The sequence below is a fragment of the Rutidosis leptorrhynchoides genome, chromosome 2, assembly GCF_046630445.1.
Source record: "Rutidosis leptorrhynchoides isolate AG116_Rl617_1_P2 chromosome 2, CSIRO_AGI_Rlap_v1, whole genome shotgun sequence".
NCBI classification, from domain to species: Eukaryota; Viridiplantae; Streptophyta; class Magnoliopsida; order Asterales; family Asteraceae; genus Rutidosis; species Rutidosis leptorrhynchoides.
This window is the reverse complement of record NC_092334.1, coordinates 240,909,841-240,931,333: the sequence shown is the minus strand read 5'-3', so window position 1 is coordinate 240,931,333 and position 21,493 is coordinate 240,909,841. Positions and strand designations below refer to the sequence as shown.

Here is a 21,493-nt window from a genome sequence, read left to right as displayed (position 1 = left end):
AAAACAAGAAACGCCCAGATTTGAATATGAAGATAACGGACTTGGTGAAAGTAAAGTTTAACCAGTTATGTTTTCCTTTGAGATTATTTAGATTCGAAGATGATACGAATCTGATTTTGGTAACCAGATCGAAGCTTTATTTTTGTTATGCTTGTAAAATGATCCAATGAATGAATGTAATGGTGATGATGAATCTCTCATGAAAAAAGAAGAAGAAAAAAAAGAATTTATGAAGAGAATGGTAGATAAGATAAGACTTAACGAAAAAATTTAACGAGCGTTAAGTTGAGGGATCAACCATGTAACTTTTTTTACATATTGACCGGCTACCTGAACAATAGGTAATTCAATGCATACAATAGAATAATTTAGAAAGTTAAATGCATACAATAGGAGATTTCAAAGTTGGATGCATACAATAGGAATTTGGTGAAAGTGGAATGCATTTTCATATACTTTTCCCTAATCTTTAAACCACTTATCATCATCTTTATTCACGCATCTATCTATCGTGTAATTAGTTTCGATTTGGGGCTGTTCTGCTTATCCCCTCCCGTTGTAATTTTGTTATGATTTTAATAAAATCCTTTCTCCCTTTAAAAAAAATCAGGGGATTCATATTACTTCTAGACATAGCTTGATTTGATTTTTTGTAGATACTTAAATTCATGTAATTTGATTAGTTGCTACAATGGGGAATGAATCATTTCCAGTAATCGTTTCTGCAATTAAAATTGAGGCGAGAGGTGGCTAATTGTTTAAAGCAAGAGATGTTTTCACAATTGAAATTGGGGATTCATTTTTTCACAGGAGTTGGTAGAAATTTAAAGGCAATTGCCCCCTCTCAATGCGGGTGAATGTTGTTACCGAGTTCAAACTAATTTTCCTCGTTTCGGTGCTAGCATTGTAAAAGATGTGAGACGGGGTCGAGACGTTCGAGATGGGATCGAGACGGGGTTCGAGACGGACATTAATCAAACTTGACTTTTAAATGTATAATTATATAAATGTATATATTTTTACATATTTTAAAGCCAAAAACTCTAATTGACTCATTTGTACCCATATTCGCTATCACCGTTAATATAATACGGAAAATTCAACCGAAAATACGACAAATTTGACCGATTTTACCGACTTTTTGGCTTTTTCAAAATTTGAAAGACTTCAACCTGATTTTTTTCAACTTTAACCCGAATTTTGACCGTTTACTGTCATATTAAAAAGGTTTTTTTCAAGACGCGATGGGCTAGTCACCAAACCGTCGCAACGGACGTCACAACGGCTCGAGACGGGGTGTTTTGCAACAGTGTCCAGCATGTTGTATTTCAAGTAAATTTCCTTTCTTATCTTCAACATGATAAACTCCATTAGGCCACTTCTTATCGTGTATGATTTTCAATAAACTTCTCTTCTCCACATCAGCACAAACACTTTAACATTCCTTTCAAATTCCTTTCACTAAACCCTCACAATCTTACACTCCATTTCAAATTTTAACCAATTTAAAATTATTAAATAAATATAAATAACATTTTATTAAATAAAATAAAAACATTACATTATTAAAAATAAAAAACATTACATAATTAAAAATAAAAGACATTACATAATTAAATAAAAACGTTACATAATTAAAAAAAAAAAAAAACCAAACTTATTATTATAAAAATGAAACTACTCGAGAGGTGTCGGGACGTCGTCTTCGTCTTCGTTGTGTTGTTCGTCTTCGTTTTCTTCGTCTTCGTCGGATAACAAGATCGTCTTCATTTTTTGTCGATACTTTTGAAGAATTTTTTGGTCTTTCTTTGGCAAGCTCGGGTTGACGGTTGTGTTTCAAATTCGAAAGGCGTGATTCATTATTTTCATTAAAGACGACTCACGTTTTTGTTTTTGAGTTAAAGCAATTTCTTGTTGGGCGAGCATGATTTGAGAACGAACTTCTTCGGATGAACAAGATGAGGCAGCGTCGGACGAACCCGAATTCTTTCGGCTTTTTCTAACAGCTGGTCGACCAGTTGGACGCCGGATTGGATCGTCCCCGAATAAAGAAGCGTGATCGGGGTTTGGATCAACACTTAAAGGTTCATCGTCCACCAAAGTGATCGGTGGCTCCGGTTGTGGACGCTTCCGAGATGTCATTACGCCTTCTGGGGCATAAAACTTCGGACAATTAAGAAGTACTTTCCATGCTTTGTAATGCGTAAAAGGAACAGCTTGACGCCTTCGATATTCTTCACGCGCCGCTTCAATGACATCCGAGTCATTAGTTCCACTTCGCCAATTTCTTTTTAATTGATTGTAAATACCAATAAAAACTTTGATATCTCTTGACATTTTCGCCCATTTCTCGGTTATTTGATCGTTGTTCCTTTTGCGATCAACGAGTTGATTATAGTTGGCTACAACCGTATTCCAAAACTAATCGGCCGATTGTGAGGTTCCTATTTTCGGATTTTCCGTCACATCGAGCTAACGTTCGGCCAAAATTTCTTCTTCTTCGGGAGTCCAATGCATAATTTGACGTTTCGGCTTTTCACTTCCTTTGGCTAATTTACCTTTTCCCTTTCTTTTAGCTTTTTATTTTTCGATTTCGAGTTGTGTTTCGAGTACGCTTTCAAGAGCCGGTTGTGTTAAATGTTGTTGTATGTATGAAAGTTGTTGTTGTTTTGATTGTGAAAAGAATTATTGTTGGTTAATAATAAATTGTTGTTGTGAATAATATGTATTCATGTTTTGTGATCATATATATAGGCATATATATGTATATTTCAAGTGCAAAAGGCAATTCAAATACAAATGCAAACAGAACCGCGGATATAAGTAAGCAGCTGCGCATTGCGCCAAGGTATTACGGTTCTGCGCATAGATTAAGATTGCGAAGATACCCCACACAAACATTGCGGATATGTCGGTGCTGCGCGAACATTGATTCGCGGATATTCGAAGCCTATTCGGATGCTGATGCGCGAACATTGGCCTCTCATTTTAGGTTGTTGATTCTGTGCAATTGCTAAGGTTTTGATGGTTCGCTTGTGAATACGCCCAAGCCTCAATCATAATCAAGCCAAGGTAATGCAATCAAGACCGGGACATGGTGATTGATCAGTTGAACCTAAGTGAAAGACGATCATAAGGTCCCAAAACATTATCAACACCACCATTCACCCATCATTGCACTCAATTCCTAAATTAGATCGTAACATCTGATTTAGGATTGATCAATTGGCGCCATCCGTGGGACATTAATTAAAAATTGAATTCGATAGATCTATTCTATGTATCTGAATGATTTAATTGCGAATTCAATTCTAGTCATGTTCTTGTTCAATGATTTGCAGGTTTCTACATATAATTGAAGGCGTTAAGCTAAAATGACAACACATAGCAAAAAGAAGAATAGTAACACAGCTGATATCTGTGATTTTAGAAGTTCAACGTCGTTTGATTTTCAAACAAGTTCTGAGATTAGTAAGCAAACAAAAGATTTGCTCGCTAAATCAACAGGAAACGCCATCGCTAATGAGGAACGCAACATAATGTTGTAATTGAAAAGGAAATCGCCACCAAACGCAATACTAAACAAACTGTAACCAATCGTGAAGAGAATACTGCGAAGGCTAATTCTGTCAATTCCCAAGGGAATGCAGACAAAAGTTCAGCAGTTGAAAATACTGCGAATGTTGCAAGTAATAACTCAGAAAAGGATGTGGCAATTAAAACCGCAAAGCGTGTCATAATGCCTTTAGAGGCACGGCAATTGCTTCAAGAGAAGGGCCTTGACCTTCATATTCCTTTAAACTACAAGTGGTCGTTTAATGACACTTTTTCGCGAAAGCAGTAATTGATCATAAATAGCCATGATTTGATTGAAGACACACATGACCGTAGTGCGTTTGGATCGCCTGTGATGCTTTTAAAGAAAGCGAAACATTCAAAGGTTCAGCGTCAACTTTCTGATAATTCAGAGAGTGATCCTGAAATTATGGAAGTTACGCGAGTAAAGCGCAAAAGACCTGGAACGCAATTCCATGCCATTTTGAAGAAAACGAAACTTCGCACGCTATGGAAAAGGAGAATGCGCAGTTATTTTTAACTGACATGTTCAGAAAGTTTGCGCCGAAAGATATGCAGCATAAATTTGATCAACCTGATATTATTCAGAAAATGATTGAAAGATACTGCACGGAAGCAAAAGAAACGCGAACGAAAACAGCGAAAGAAATAACTTCGGTGACTGACAAGTTCGTCCCGCATATATCTTATTATCCAATAACGACACTGCTAATTGTGCCTGCAACTTTGGGCGTGTATTCAGGCTTAACCAATCCGCTAGATTTCTTGCAGCGGTTTGAGGGAGTCGTGAGTACGTACAATTGGAATGAGTCTGTCGCATGCAGAGTATTCCCTATGGTTTTGCAAGGCTTAGGACGGGAGTGGTTCCACAATTTAAGCACACGTAGCATTGCGGGCTTTATTGACCCGCGTGAATTTTTTTTGCTACAGTTTCAGAATTTATTGCCACAAAAGAAGACGCACATTGAGTGCCATGACATCAAACAAGGCTTCAAAGAAACGCTAGGTGGCTTGCTAAAGCGCTATGTTTATGAATGTCAGAAAATACCAAACCTACATGAAGATAAAAAGATTTTTGGTTTCGTTCACGCAATTAATCAGCAGAAGCATCCTACTTTAGTGCGGAGATTGCATAGAGATGTGCCGCAAACTTTTGCAAAAGTTATGCAAGAGACTTATGATTACATTTGTTGGGGTGAAGACAACAATATTACCTAAAACTGCAATTGGGGTAAAGAAAGGAGTTGGCGTGATGATTATGAGTCTTACCGCGATGGAAATCAAGATAACTATTGTGATAATAACCGCGGATCAGGATATCATCAAAGTAATAATAATGGAGGGTATCAGCGTAATGACAGACAATGCAACAATGGTGACAATGGCAATAATGGATATCATAACCGCGATTGTAACTCAACAAGGAAGTGGAGTAATGATTCATTTAACATAATTCAAGCATTATCTAAGACACCAAAAGAAATTCTGATGAAGGAAAGAGTTGCGAAAACATTTCCAGATCCACCGCCACTTTCAGAAAACAACAGGCGTGATAAGTCTAAATTTTGTGTTTTTCATGACGATTACGATCACGACACAAATAGATGTTGCGACCTAGTTGAGCTAAATGCGGATGCTACAACACAAGGTAAATTGGATCATTTGTTAAATGATAAAGCGTCAAATACCACAGACGCAATGATTGTGCCAAGTTTGACCAACACACCAAAGACTCCAAATGTTAGTGCAAACGTTCAACAAGAGCGAAAGGCTCCCGCTGTAAAAATTTTGTGCGCAAAGGTGGTTGGGATGAATGAAAATTTTCAGGAAATCAAAGTGATTAACATTGTTCAGATAAGTAATGTTGCGCAGAAACGCAAAGCTGAAGAAACTCTAGACAAATGGCAATTTGCACCAATAACATTTCCACCGGTGCAAGATTGCGGATTGTCTGATGAGCCAATAATTATTTCATGTAAAATTGCAGACTCAGCAATTATCATAAAAAAGGTGCACATTGATACCGAGAGCAGTGTTGATGTTATGTATGAACAATGCTTCAACAAGTTGCAAGAAAACATCAAGGCAAAACTGCTGCCAACCGCAGTGTCACTTTCTGGATTTTCTGGCGAGGCAACATGGCCCTTGGGGCAATTAGAATTGTGCATCGAATTGACTGATGAGAAGGATGCAAGACGTGTGCGAAAGGAAAAATTAAACTTGTATGTTATGCGTAACATTTTACTAGGGGGCACTGCGCTATGCAAACTTGGTGTGATCTCATCAACAATTCATGGAATGGTTAAATTTGCAACATCCAAGGGAATTGCAACTGTTACATCCGCAGAGTTTGAGCCAGTTTGTTCGCTAATCACTGCGCAGGAAAACGTGGGAGTTGAAGGTCATCAAGTTGTGACTAACTGCGTCATTCCAAGGCAAAGTGATAGCGGTTTAAGTAAGACTGTGAATCAATTGGCAATAGAAATACGTTGTGCAGCACGAAAACCAATTTCCCCTATAACGTGCAACAAAGATATGTTTGCAGCAACTTTTGTGCGTAACATGCGTTCGTTTACAGCGGGGTTGCGCAGACTAATTTAAAAAGATCACGCAGATGATCCATTTTCATCTGCGTGATCTTTTTAAATAAACTCAGGTCCTCGTTTTGCATTCCATCGCACTCGGACGATCGAAATCTTGTTGCGTTTCAAGGTCTTGACCTCACAGTCCATAATTTTGACAAATTCTTCCACGAAATGGAGTTTGTTGTCAATCGAAGCTCCTCGAGTGGTATAACGAGTTCTGGTTTGGCAAGACACTTCTTCAGATTCGACACGTGGAAAGTGGGGTGAACAGCACTCAACTGAGTCGAAAGGTCCAAACGGTAAGCAACGGGTCCAACACGCTCCAATACTTCAAAAGGACCAATGTATCGCGGGTTCAACTTTCCACACTTTTCGAAACGGATTACACCTTTTCAAGGTGCGACTTTCAACATAATGCGATCGTCGATTTGAAATTCGCGATCTCCACGTTTAAGGTCGGCATAGCTATTTTGACGATCATGGGCCGTCTTGAGCCTCGCTTGAATTTGGACAATCTTCTCGGTAGTTTCATGGACAAGTTCGGGACTGGTGAGTCGCTTTTCACCTACTTCGGACCAACAGATAGGAGAACGACATTTATGGCCATACAATGCTTCAAAAGGTGTGGCCTTAATGCTTGCATGATAGCTGTTGTTGTAAGAGAATTCGGCTAAAGGCAAATGTCTCTCCCAAGCTTTCCCAAAATCAATAACACAAGCACGTAACATGTCCTCCAGAGTTTGAATCGTGCGCTCACTCTGTCCATCAGTTTGCGGGTGATACGCTGTACTCATTTCTAGACGTGTTCCCAAGGCTTCTTGTAAAGAACGCCAAAATGTAGAAGAAAAATGGGTATCGCGATCTGAGATAATCGATAAGGGTACACCGTGACGAGATACAATCTCCTTTATGTATAGCTGCGCCAGTCTCTCCATCGTATCAGTTTCCTTCAAGGCTAGGAAGTGTGCAGATTTGGTAAAATGGTCAACGATAACCCAGATGGTATCATAACCGCCTACCTTCTTCGGTAGCTTCGTAATGAAGTCCATCGTTATTCCTTCCCACTTTCATTGCGGGATTTCGGGTTGTTGAAGTAACCCAGACGGTTTCTGATGTTCAGCTTTGATCTTGAAACAAGTTAAACACTTTCCAATATATGCTGCAACATCCCTCTTGAGATTTGGCCACCAATATTGAACCTTGAGGTCGTGGTACATCTTACCAGCTCCTGGATGAATCGAATACCTTGACTTGTGGGCTTCGTCTAGAATAAGGCTACGTAAATCCCCATAACTAGGTACCCAAATTCTTTTGGCAAAGTATCGGAGTCCAGTCTCCTTGACCTCAAATCGAGAAACGAGAATATTCAAGTGCTCTTGAGAAATATTCTCCTCCTTGAGAGCCTCTTCTTGAGCTACGCGGATCTGGCTGTTGAGATTCATCTGAATGGTGATGTTCAAGGCACGGACACGAAGTGGTACCATTCTCTCCTTTCGGCTCAAGGCATCGGCTACAACATTTGCCTTGCCAGGGTGGTAACGAAGTTCACAATCATAGTCATTCAATGTCTCAATTCATCAACGCTGTCTCATATTCAGTTACTTCTGATCAAAGATTTGTTGGAGGCTTTTGTGATCGGTGAAGATAGTACTCTTGGTTCCATACAGATAATGCCTCCATAGTTTGAGCGCAAAGACAATGGCTCCAAGTTCAAGATCGTGAGTAGTGTAGTTGTGCTCGTGAATCTTCAGTTGTCAGGAAGCGTAAGCAATAACCTTCTTTCGTTGCATCAATACACACCCAAAACCTTGTCGGGAGGCATCGCAATACACAACGAAGTCATCACTGCCTTCGGGAAGGGATAAAATAGGAGCGGTGGTTAACTTCTGCTTTAGGGTTTGGAATGCCGACTCTTGCTCGGTTTCCCAAATGAACTTCTTCTCTTTGTGAGTTAATGCGGTCAAAGGACGCGCAATCAAAGAGAAACCTTCGATGAATCTACAATAGTAACCAGGGGAGGCCTAAGAATTGGCGGATATGAGTAGGAGTAGTGGGGGTTTCCCACTTGCTTATAGCTTCGATCTTCGCGAGATCGACTTTGATACCCTGATCGCTCACGATATGACCGAGAAATTAAACTTCCTTCAACCAAATTCGCACTTAGAGAATTTGGCATAAAGTTACTCGTGTCTCAAGAGTTCTAGCATGAGTCGAATATGTTGCTCATGTTCTTCTTCGCTTTTAGAATAGATGAGGATATCATCTATGAAGACGATAATGAATTTGTCCATGTACAGCTTGCATACGTGATTCATGAGATCCATAAACATGGCAGGTGCGTTGGTTAAACCGAATGGCATCACAGGAAACTCATAATGGCCATAACAAGTTTGGAACGCAGTCTTCAGCACATCACTCTCCTTCACCCTCAACTGGTGATAACCTGATTGTAAATTAATCTTGGATTAAACGCTGGATCCTTGTAGCTGATCGAAAATATCGTTAATTCTAGGAAGGGGATACCGATTCTTGATCGTCAACTTGTTCAGTTCACGATAATCGATACACATGCGGAAAGTTCTGTCCTTCTTCTTCACGAACAAAATAGGTGCGCCCCAAGGCGATGAACTTGGTTGGATAAATCCACAGTCTAGCAATTCCTGTAGTTGACTCTGCAACTCTTGTAGTTCGAAAGGTGCAAGTCGATAAGGTGCGTGAGCTGCAGGTGCAGCTTCTGGCACTAGATCGATCTGAAACTCTACTAATCTTGGTGGCGGTAATCCAGGCAACTCTTCTGGAAAGACGTCGGGAAATTCATTCACAATTCGCACATCATCCACGCTCTTCTCTTCAAATTCTAGCTTCTTCACATGTGCCAGAATAGCAAAGCGTCCCTTCTTCATAACCTTTTGTGCCTTCAAGAAACTAATAAGGTTCTGCTTCAGGCTACATCTATCCACGTAAAAAATCAGAGGCTCACCATCTTCGCGTGGTATACAAAGAATCTTCTCTCCGCAGATAACTTCAGATCTTACCTTGGACAACCAGTCCATACCGATAATCACATCAAAACTTCCCAACTTGATGGGTATTAGATCAATCTCAAAATCCACTCCGGCTAGGTTGATAATACCTCCTCGGCTAATTTGGTCAACCTTCTCATGTTTTCCATTGGCTACCTCAACCAACATACTCTCCTCCAAAGGGACTAACGACCAATCTATCTTAGAGAAAAAGTGTCTACATACATAACTCCTATCAGCACCAGAATCAAACAGAACAAAGCTAATAGGTTATTGATAGTGAATGTACCTGTAACCAAGTCAGGATTCTCGCGGGCATTTCTTGCATTCATGTTGAAGGTTCTTCCACGTGCTGGCCCACCATCCTTCTTCTTGTTAGGACATTCATTCCTGAAGTGGCCCTGCTTTCCACACTCATTGCACTTCCTTGGTCCATTTGGGTTTGTCCTCACTGCTAGGGCAGTGATCTTACATTCTCAGTCGATGTGTCCAATCCTCTCGCAGTATCCAGTGTGCTGCTTGTAGCATCTCTTACACTGAGGAAGGGTACCTTTGTAGTTAGGATTAGATCTTGGATTCGGGTTTGGATTCCTCCAGTCGTTGTTCCCTTTGAAATTCTCATACCTCTTAGTCGGGTTCAGGTCAAAACCTTTTCCCTTGCTTCCGTCCCACTTACGTTTCCCATTACTAGCTCCAGATTCTGATTTCGCCTTCTCTGGCTCTTGGCGGGTAATTTGATTCATCAGGGTGTGTGCCATACACATAGCTTCTGGGATATTCGCTGGTTTCGATGAAGTGACATTTCGTTGAATGTCCTTGGGGAGTCCTCACAGATACCTCTCCATCCGCTTGTACTCTGGAGTAACCATTTGGGGCACATCAAAGCTAACTCCAAGTACCTTCGGTTATAGCCATCAAGGTCAGTTCCTACAACTTTCAGTTCCCAAAACTCCGCTTCCATTTTTTGAATTTTGGTTCTGGGACAGTACTCCTCGATCATGGCACTCTTAAAATCTTTCCATGGTGTAGCATAAGCTTCGTCGATTCCTCGCGCCTGGGCAAGCGTATTCCACTAAGTCAAAGCACCATCCGACAAAGTGCAGGATGCTAACTTAGTCTTATTCCCCTCGAAGCAGTTACTCATACGGAACAAAGATTCCAAGTTCTCAAACCATCTCGTCAGCCAACTGGCCCTTCTGTTCCACTGAAATTGTGGGGCTTGCAGCTTTGGAACTCTTTGTAAGTACACCTGTTATGAACAGCTGGGTTCGCCGGTGGAGCTGGAGCAGGGTTGGCATTCGCTATAGCCGTGGCTACTCGAGTAGCTATCGACTCCTCGATCTGAGCTGCGATGGGGATTTCTCGCGGACCTCTTCCGTTAGCCATCGATCTTCCAAACAAAAATTTCGACTTAGGTCAAAATTCCACAATCGGCAATGTCATAGCAGAAGCTAAATAGTACGGAAACAACACAACACACGATAACTAAGCATGACAACAAGCAGTAGGTAGCACAAAAGCCAACATGTAATAAAACGCCATACAATAATTAAGCAACAGTAATTCCATTCATAATAAGAAAATTGCGTACAATGGCATGAGGTTCGTACATTACATTAATGAAAAACAGGAAACTACAAACGGAATACATAAGGAAATATAATATAATAGTCCTAGGGTGAAGGTGGGTAAATGATGTCCATCAGGTGGGACATCTGGTCCTCGAGCTCAGTTACCCGAGCACGGAGGGTATGCACTTCCCTCATCAGTTCCTCGACGACGGGGGATGCTAGTGGGGCAGGTGGTGCAGATGGTGCAGGTGGTGTAGGTGGTCTAGATGATGCAGATGTAGACGGCATAGTGCGGGCGGTCTTACAAACAAATGGATCGGCAGGATACGGTACAACCCGCTTACGGGCTGTGACCCTAACCAACTGTCCATGTGCGTCCGCAAACGATCTTCCTCCGTTAATCCCTGGGATAACAGTACCATCGAAACACTACCGCTTCTTCGGCGGGGTAGAGGGCGGCTGCACGGGCTCCTCCTTAGGGTCCTCCTCAGAATCCTCCTCGCTGGAGTTGTTGGATGATGATCCGTCTGAGTCGTCAGAAGGAAATGCAGGATCATCGCGGTCGGGAGAAAGCGTCTGACCGGTGGTCATGAGTCGATATCTGCCTGGTGGAATCGGTACAACACGTCCATCAGCGGTGCGTCTAGCCTAATGTCCATGCTCTTTATAGAAAGGACAGTCTCCATTTCCTCCAGGAATCACAGTACCACCAAAATGGTGATGTGGCTCTAGGAGTCTAGGGCTGGGTGGTGCTGGAATCATCTCGGATCCTCATATCTATCTGAGATGTCCATCAGTTCAAGCACGAGTCCACTATCTCCAGAAGGTGAATCGCTAGAGTCGTCGAAGGGTAGCGGTGAATCAGCAACAATCGTAGGCGAGGCAACAGTCGTCTCTGAGTCACTCTCGAAGTCAAAGGTCATGGGAAGCATGTATGACATCTGAACAAGGAAAAATAACTTTTTCCATGTCAGTAAGACATATAGCAAGCATGTAATCAGGCACTACAGCAACCTAGATCATCTACCGCAGTACATAGCATGGCAATAACAACAGTACTAAACAAAGTAACGTGCAATCAAAAGCAGACATTAGCATACAGTAACAAGGATACGCAATAGCATACAGCAAGTTCACATAGCAGTAAGGGTAAGAAGTAGCATGCAGTGGTAAGCAGTAACAAGTAAACGAGTAAGTTGTAGATTAGTCCTATTAGTGAATCCTACTCGGTCTGGTCTAGACTCACTAATGCAACCTAATTCCCTACAACCAATGCTCTGATACCAAATGTGATAAAATGCCCCGTTCATATCGATTATAAATGTTACATAATAATTGATTTCATTGCGAGGTAATTGACCTATAAATGATACATTTTACAAACATTGCATTCGTTTTAAAAAGACAAACTTTCATTACATCGAAAGTTGACATGCATGCATACCATTTCATAATATATCCAAACTATAAATGTCTTAATAATAATCTTGTTGAACTCAACGACTGAATGCAACGTCTTTTGAAATATGTCATGAATGACTCCAAGTAATATCTTTAAAATGAGCAAATGCACAGCGGAAGATTTCCTTCATACCTGAGAATAAACAAGCTTTCAAGTGTCAACCAAAAGGTTGGTGAGTTCATTAGTTTTTCATAATTATTCATTTCCATCATTTTAATAGACCAGAAGATTTCATATTTTCATTTCTCATAAACATCATGCATGCATATAGCCATCTGCATAAAAATCATTCATATGGATTGAACACCTGGTAACCAACATTAACCTTAATGCATAGAATATCCCCACAGACATCTCGTCGGAATAATAATAATCTCGAAGTACTAAAGCCATCCATAGACATGAATGGGGGTTGTTAGGCCCAATAGATCTATCTTTAGGATTCACTTCAATTAGGGGTCATTTCCCTAATTCTTAGGTTACCAGACTTGAAGGGCGATATTCGATTTCGATAATCCAAACATATAATATAGTTTTGATTACTTGTGTCTATTTCGTCAAACATTTATAAAAGCGCATGTATTCTCAGTCCCAAAAATATATATTGCAAAAGCATTTAAAAAGGGAGCAAATGAAACTCATTATACTGTATTTCGTAGTAAAAATATATATGACGGCATTGTACAAGTGCAAGTTTGGCCTCGGATTCACAAACCTATATTAGTATATGTTGGTCAAATAAATGTCTAACAAGCTTGGTCAGGTCATAGTGTATCACAATCCTAATGCTCGAGACCGATATGCAAAAGTCAACAAAAGTCAACTTGACCCAAAATGACTTCCAAAATCTATACATGTTTATTATATAACTTAAATACAGTCGACTTATATATTTAAATATATTTATTAGATTTTATTAAATTAAATAATACAAGTCATTTATTAATAAATAAAAATTTATATTAAAATTTATATATGATAAAAATATACTTTTATATATCTCAAGTAATAAAATTTATACAGTTCACTCAATATCATAAAAATATAGTGGTATGTATTATTAATGTAATTGTATCACATATATATATACATACATATCTATTTACACATTATTTTTCATGAATCGTCAAGAACAGTCGAAGGGTAAATGAATACATGAACACAGTTCAAAGTTTTTGAAATTTCAATATTACAGACTTTGCTTATCATGTCGGAAACATTAAATCATTTAAAGATAAAGTTTAAATTTGGTTGAAAATTTCTGGGTCGTCACATGTGACGCCCCATACAAAACCATCGTGTACGATTTATCAATAACATGATCATTACAAGGTCAAACACTATAAGCTGTTTGAAAACCAGTTTTGCATTCATAAAAGATAGCGTTTTACAAAAGATAACGTGACACAAAGGTCGTTACAAAGTCATTATTTGAAAATAACATAATTTATGAATGCAAAAGAAAAGATCCATGATTAAGACATCTCTAAGTAATGTAGCGGAAATCTAATATAGCATGTACATAACAGCAAGTCTATAACACCAAGATAGCAATTCTAATAGCGGAAGCAACATCGTCTAAGCACCTGAGAAATACACGCTTAAAAGTCAACACGAATGTTGGTGAGCTATAGTTTGTAATCAGTAAAGTAATGTAGACCACGAGATTTCAGTGCTTCAATCAGCAGTTTAAATCAGTATGAAAAGTATATGCTTAACCGTGGGCACCCGTTAACTAAACTTAACGTATGTATATCACCCCCTAAAAGTGCATTTGGCGAGTGCGTTTGTCCTCGAAGTATTAAACACCCTTTGAATGCTAGCGCGACTAGCCCGAGTGGGGTTGTCAAACCCTATGGATCCATATCTAAGATTCGCGTTCACGGTTAGGAAACCAATGATTAAACGTTACCAAGCTAAGGGGAATCTTTGTGCCGTTATATCACCCACACATATGTAAAGTTTAAGAACTCGTGTCCAGTATGTAAAACGTAAAAAACGCGTGTATTCTCAGTCCCAAAAATAGTAAAAAGTAGTAAAGGGATGCTACACTCACAGTGAATAAGCAGTAAAAGTCGATATGAAACGTATGCAAGTAGTAAGTCGGTCTGAAAGGTCGTCAACCTAAGTCAAAGGTCACTAGGTCAGTATGTTGTCCCAAAATGGTTAAAAGTGAATAAATTAAGTTTAAATGTCTTCATCAACATTATCATTATCATCATCATTCATCAACACTAAGGTAAGTTTAACAAGAATAGAATAAAAGGCTGAATTCGGACAGCTGTTACGACCTCTATACAAATCAAAAAGACGCTTAGTCAGTGGCATGGCTCCGTATGTGAGTCCTCTAACCTCTGACCAATTTCCAAAATCTAACTCGTCTTCGTTTGACCGTGGCGTTGGTTTAAGTGAGAGTAGGTCAGAAATTTCAGCACAACGTTACAAAGGCGTAGTGACTTTCGGAAGGCTATAAATCCTAAACTGTATATCGGATTAAGTCGAGGCCAAAACTAAAAGTCATCTACTCAAAACGAACTATCTGAAAATTAGTTTTCCAGAAGCCCAGGAGTTAGATAAGACCCAGATAAACAGCAAACAAGTGCTCCAGTGAGATTCTTGGTGCTTGATGCTTATCACGGTTCTCATCCTTGATGCTTGTGAGCTTCAAGTGCACAACTCTTTGATGTTTTAGCATCAACTTGACCAAGGTTCAACCATCAATACACAACTAAGAGTAAAATCTATCATTCTACAAGTTTTAAACATCAAGATTGCCTCTTTATTGCATAGATCCAATAAAGCTTCAACCTTTGTCCATTTTACACAAGTTTATGCATCTCCATCATATATGATGATGAAGACTTGATCTTTATCATAAAAAAAAAACATAAAAAGGTTCCAAGTAAGTGAGATCTACAATAATAACTTAGATCTCAAGTATTAAGAAAACCCTAAGCTAGAAAGCTTGGATCTTTACAAGATTAATGAGACCATAAGTTAGAAAGCTAAGATCTTTAACAAAATAATGAAAGTAATGAGACCATAACCTAAAAAGCTAAGATCTTTAACATAATAATAAAACCCTAAACTAGAAAGCTTGGATCTTTAGTATTCTTGAAGATCTTGAAGCATAAAGCTTGGATCTTTAAGATACATGAAGATCATAAACACAAGTTTTGATCTTTATGACAAAACAAAGAAATCACAAGCTAGATCTAACGAGTAAATGAAGATTCAAAGCTAGAAAGCTTGAATCTTTCATGTTCTTGAAGGATTCAAACCCAAGTTTGAATCTACAAGATATAACAAGATCAAAAGCTAAAAGCTAGATCCATTAAATGATGATGATGATGTCGTGGATGAGAAGAGGAGAAGAAGAGAAAGAAAATTTTAAAAGTTACAAATTTTAGAGTGAGAAAGACTAGAGAGAGAATTAGAGAGTAAGTGTGTGTAATTTGTAAATAAAATCAAGTGTGAAATGAATGGGATAAGCTTGGTATTTATAGGAAGTGAGGTGGTGGTGAAGTGTTTAGGCCGTGGGGTTTGGGAGGGAACAAGGGGGACACCTTTTTACTTTTTGGTTAATGGTTGTCTAAAGTTGGTGCTTATGTTAGGATCCCATGCAATATTAAGGATAATGCTTAACAAAAATGCTAGTATGTTCCCTTTAATAAATGGGCATTTGTCTTTCATTATTATGGGTCACTAACTTATTATAATTGGGCTAATTAAATAGTCCACTAGCTAGTGTATGGTGGGCTAAGATCCAACAAGGTAGAAAGTCCAACAAGACCAACTAGTGTGCTCTAAGAATGATAAGCAAGTGATTCCCTAAGAATGATAAGTAGGTAATTTTCGACATGAAATGATAAGCAAAACTTTTGACATGAAGACACTGTCGAAGTCCAGACCCACTAATGCATCTAAACAACTATCAGTTAGACACACTAATGCAAGACCTGGTTCGCTAAGACCACCGTTCTGATACCACCTGTCGTACCCCGTCCTAATCCATCTGGACGAAGTCACCAACATCGGGTCCCATTGTGATGATCGACTCCAAATAATGTCTCTAAAATGAGCAAATACACAGCAGCAGATTTCTTTCATACCTGAGAATAAACATGCTTTAAAGTGTCAACCAAAAGCTTGGTGAGTTCATAAGTTTATCGTAAAAATTAAAATTCATCATTTTGATAGACCACAAGATTCAAATACAGTACACCTATCTCGTGTACGAAACCATTTTCATAATTCTTAGTAACCGTACACATATCTCGTGTACAAAAATATCATACACATAACCTGTGTATAAAATCATTCTCTCGATACATAACATTCACTTTGCATTCATTGCTTGGCTTGGTAACCAACCTTAACATATAATGCGCATCAATAATATCCTCAAAAACGGAACATCTCGTCTGTATAATATATAAACCTCGAAGTACTAAACACCACTCCCACTAGCTCTTCCGTCTAGTGAACATTCTGGATGGGGGTGTTAAACCCGGTAGCTACCTTTAGGATTCGCGTGACTTAGGGCCATACCCGATTCTAATTCTTAGGTTACCAAGCAATAATAATCAGGGAAAATATTCACAACAATTAGTGACAATTATCACCTCCAACTAATTCAATAATAATCCCCAGAACTTCTGTCTGCATAATAATTCATTCGAGGAATATTTTGCTTGTGTCTATCTCGTCAAACATTTATAAAAGCATTTCATGTATTCGCAGTTCAAAATATATTTCAAAAGCATTTAATAAAGCAGTTGTAAAAAATAGCGCATGTATTCTCAGTCCCAAAAATGTAAAGAGTAAAAGGGAATCAAATGAACTCACAATACGATATTTTGTAGTAAAAATATGCATACGAATAAACTGAACAATGCAGGGTTGGCATCGGATTCACGAACCTTAAAAGGGAAAGCTTCCAAAAAGAAAAATCAATTATTTCAGTCCGGGCTCGAACTCACGACCTCTCGCTCACCCAACACAACTCATAACCATCCCTCTATTTCTGTTCTTCTGGAATTAATATCACTCCAGAAATATATAACTCGTTTATTTCCATTTCCCCTTCTTCAAATGAAATGGGCTTGTTCCGGCCCAAGAGAATTTGTCCATTTATTTAAAAAAAAAAGAGACCATTTAACTAATTCGATCGGCCCATGAATTCAACCCATGAGACATATACACAAGTCTAATCAAATATATGACTATCAAATGGTCTGTGGATTAATAAGTAGCAGAATTCGTTGAAACAGGAGCCAAATAAGATAACGCAGCAGTAATCATACGTGTGGTGTTGTGGTTTGATTCAAATTGAAGAGATTTATGTACATGGGAATTAAGATCCAATGATTACGTCTCCATCGTCATCAACCTATAATCACCATTCTCATTTAATCATTATCTTCTAATCGTCATCATCAATTAACAACAATTATCATTTTTCTTCGTGTTTAATTCTCACAGAAACAGTAACCTTGCTGTTAGAAATGAATGAAGAAAAAGAAAAATAATAGGTGTGACAAAAGAGGTGTTCGATGATGGTGTATGGGTTAGGGTTGGCTCATGACCAAATCAGGAACTGGCCCAAGTCAGGCCCAACGAGATAAAACTGTTACTAGCCTGTTTAGGGGTTTATGGCCCAAATATAAAAACAGAAGGTTGTGGCTCTATGTTACGGTGTTTAAAATTTGAAACAGAAAAGTGTAATCGTCATTATCCACTCACCCTCATCATTATATTACACTTTTAATAATTCAAGTGGGGAATATCCATGTTGTGATTGTCGGCTAATAAGGAAAAAAAAAATAACACGCCAACATAAAAGTATGATTTGTTTAATAGCAAGTGGTTCTCATGATGCTTTTATTTAGCTTCTAAACCAATGCAGTTTATTATTAGCAAGTTGTATGATAGTTCAAGCTAATGAAGAGTTTAACAAAGGTGGTGATCAATGGTGGATGAAGGTGGTTTGGTGGTATAGATCGATGAAGATGATAAAGGTGGTGGGTTGATGTTTGTGTAGCTAAAATAGAAAAAGTAATAGATATAGTATGAAAGTAGCTGTAGGTGTGGTGGCGAATCAATTTAAATGGCAACGATTTTTGCAGCGAACTTAAACTGAAAAGGGAAACGAGAGAGAGAGAGAAGAAAGAGAGAAGAGAGATGTGGTGGTGTTCTTGAAGATGAGAGATAGAGAAAGGTGGTTTGAAGGTGGGTTGATGGTGGCTGTAGGATGGTGGTTTTTGATGTTAGTGGTGAACGTTAAGGTTGATCATAACGGTATCATATTAGGTTTTGGGTTTGGTTACTTTACCGAAACAGAAACATCATCATCATTATTCGCTCTATTTGTTCGATCATCACTCGTCTATGTTACTCATCATCTTCATTAAACAAATAAGAAAAGTACAGCTGCAGTAGCAGTGTACTTGTAGTATCCATAGGGGTGTTTGGTTTCGGTTTTTGCAGTCGAATAAACACACGCAGAAGCAGCCACAGTAGCGAAGACTTCTGTGATGATGGGTTGGTTGCAGGTGGTTGTTTAGGGTGTTTAATGGTGATGAAAGGTGGTTTCAACAGGAAACAAAAACGGAAACAGTGGTAGCAGCGGTTGTCAACAAGAAACATAAGTGTAAGAGAGAGAGTGGATGAGAGAGATAGGAGGTGGTTCTTGGTGGCGGGTTATGGTGGAAAAGAGGGTGATAGAGGTGGTGACGGTTGATGAAGTAATAGAGAAAAAGGGATGATGTACATGGATGGTGAGTGTGGTTGTGTAAGGTGTTCAGTTCAAGACCCATACATATATAATTACACAATTAAAATTACTGTACATATTAATAATAATATTATAATAATTATAATAATATTAAATGAATTATAACATATATACAATAGTCAGCAGCCATACTTCTTGGCTCCTTGTACCGACAGTTTTCCCCGGAAGATACATCGTGCCTCGTTGTTACATCATTGGAGGATAAAAGTACTCAGAAAAATTCCAAACTTTTAGATTAACTATATTTATTTATTTTGGTCATTATGGTATAAAAAAACGATCCTTAATTTGTTAAATAAAAATTACATTAATTATGCACTCCCAACCCTAAGTAAAATATAAAAAGTTTTAAAATTCAACAAATAACTTCTAAATATATTATTAATAAGCCTAAAATTTATAAAACTCATTTTCGAACCGCCGTTTATTTTTAAATCACATAAGTTTCTTTTTTAACTCGTTTGCTATCAATTGAGAGACAATTGAGCGTTACCTTCATTTACTAAATAGTTTCGAAATAAAAATATATATTTTATATACTTTATTTATATATTGTTGATACTTTTTAAATAATATTTATTATATATTATTATTATTTTACATAATTAATTCTAGCAATCACATTATATAATATTCCAAATTATTATTATGTATACATATATCAATATACATACAAATTCATTTACAATTAATTATTCGTGAATCGTCGAGAGCAGTCGAAGGTCAAATGATTTCATAACATAGTTCAAAGATTTTGAAATTCAATTTAGTAGACTTTGCTTATCATGTCGAAACCATATAGAGATTAAGTTTAAATTTGGTCATAAATTTCCGGGTCGTCACAGTACCTACCCGTTAAATAAATTTCGTCCCCGAAATTTGATAGAGATCGTCATGGTTGACAATAAGTATGTTTTCATGACGAATATGAGTTGATAAATAGAGTTTTATCATCCTTGAGTAATATGAATGAAACAATTCGATTACTCGAAACGTACGAGTGAAGCTATCACAAAAGTGTGAAATGAGGAAAATAAGATTTGTCTTGACCTTAAGTAAAGAGATTAATACATCTCGGATTCGTAGGTTAAATCTTCGAATTTTGAATGATCATGGCTATCGTTCTAAGAAAAAAAACTGGTAATAGCATGATATGACTTGTTAAATTACCAGAAGTCATGAGAAAAGATAGAATTATCAGGAAAACATCTTCCCGATATGTTTGGAGATCAAATAGAATGTAAGAGTCGTGTAACATGGCACATGATGATGTTATAGTCTGTGCATCATCACGTTTCATTAGAAACTCAGCATGACTTACTATCATATAATCACGTTGATCAAGTGTCATTATATTATACTAACTCATGCATCAGTTCCCAACACTACTTCAAAAAACATTATTATTTTAAACTCGAAGGTTTCAGAATTTAGAAATTAAAATAGTTTCTTTTATGATATAATGCAGATAATGCGAAGAGGTATATGATTTCAGATAAGAATAGATATGAAAATATCTTCAGAAATATGGAGGATATTTATAATAGACGATACGATGATATCTTTGAATATTTAATATAAGAGGATGATGTAGAATATTGTCCGCAAGGGTTTTAGAGTAAGGAGCAAGGTATTTGCTAAGGATTTCTGCAGATACTGAATCATTTGGATTCTTTGAAGGTAGGTTTCGTCTTTGTTATTTTTCCACAGCCTCCTTCATACTTTATTCCATCCGTTTTCCAGTTCCAAACCTTCTCTTTTTCTGAGCTTTGCCAACACACTATTCTTTATCATCAAATTTTTTACTGTTAAGGTCGTTTACAGTTTTTGTTGCTTTATCAGCATTTTTCAAAATTTCGAGAACTAGTTCGCAGTTTAGGGTATTTTTCAGAAACTTCACATTCAAAGTATGTTAGTCCAGGGGATAGACGTTATATGTACACATATAACTGTTAGCGTAGACATGCTGCGAGATTTCAAAATAATGATTGCTAATTCCCGATGATTCGTATGGCAACTCTTGTAACAAGATGCGGATGAGTATATGATAAGGTTTTAATGAACAAGTAATATGGTTCTTCGGAGTGACCTAAGCCAATGAGTAATAAAGTTGCTGGTAAGTTTACTGTTAGTGTGGTGGAATATAAACGGTTCCTTGATAACGATGACGAAAAGCAAACTTATATAACAAAGTTATAATAGAGTTTGTTTGAATGGAAATTCAAAATTGATTTGCTGAAGCTGTGACAAAATGAGCTTCTTTGGAAAGGGATTGCAAAGTTATTTTCGGTAATAACAACGCCAAAAGAAAAATGCACAGATACGTGTTAAACGTTTACACAGGTTTCGAGTGTTTTCAGGTGCATAACTATATGCATCAATATTTTTTTCTGTAGATGGAGTGCGGTTGGTTCATCCTCCCGATTGAGGTGTTTTCAAGAATTATGAAAGGTTTGAACGCAGATTGTAATCATCAAGAT

At 37.9% G+C, this 21,493-nt stretch overlaps 1 protein-coding gene across 1 annotated transcript; it reads left to right on the top strand.

Moving 5' to 3' along the window:
* Window positions 1–4,065: 4,065 nt before the first annotated feature.
* Window positions 4,066–6,177, top strand: LOC139888614 (uncharacterized). The gene is made up of 2 exons (XM_071871613.1): window positions 4,066–4,771; window positions 4,814–6,177. The coding sequence occupies exons 1-2, from the start codon at window positions 4,066–4,068 to the stop codon at window positions 6,175–6,177; spliced, it is 2,070 nt and encodes a 689-aa protein (XP_071727714.1).
* Window positions 6,178–21,493: the final 15,316 nt, after the last annotated feature.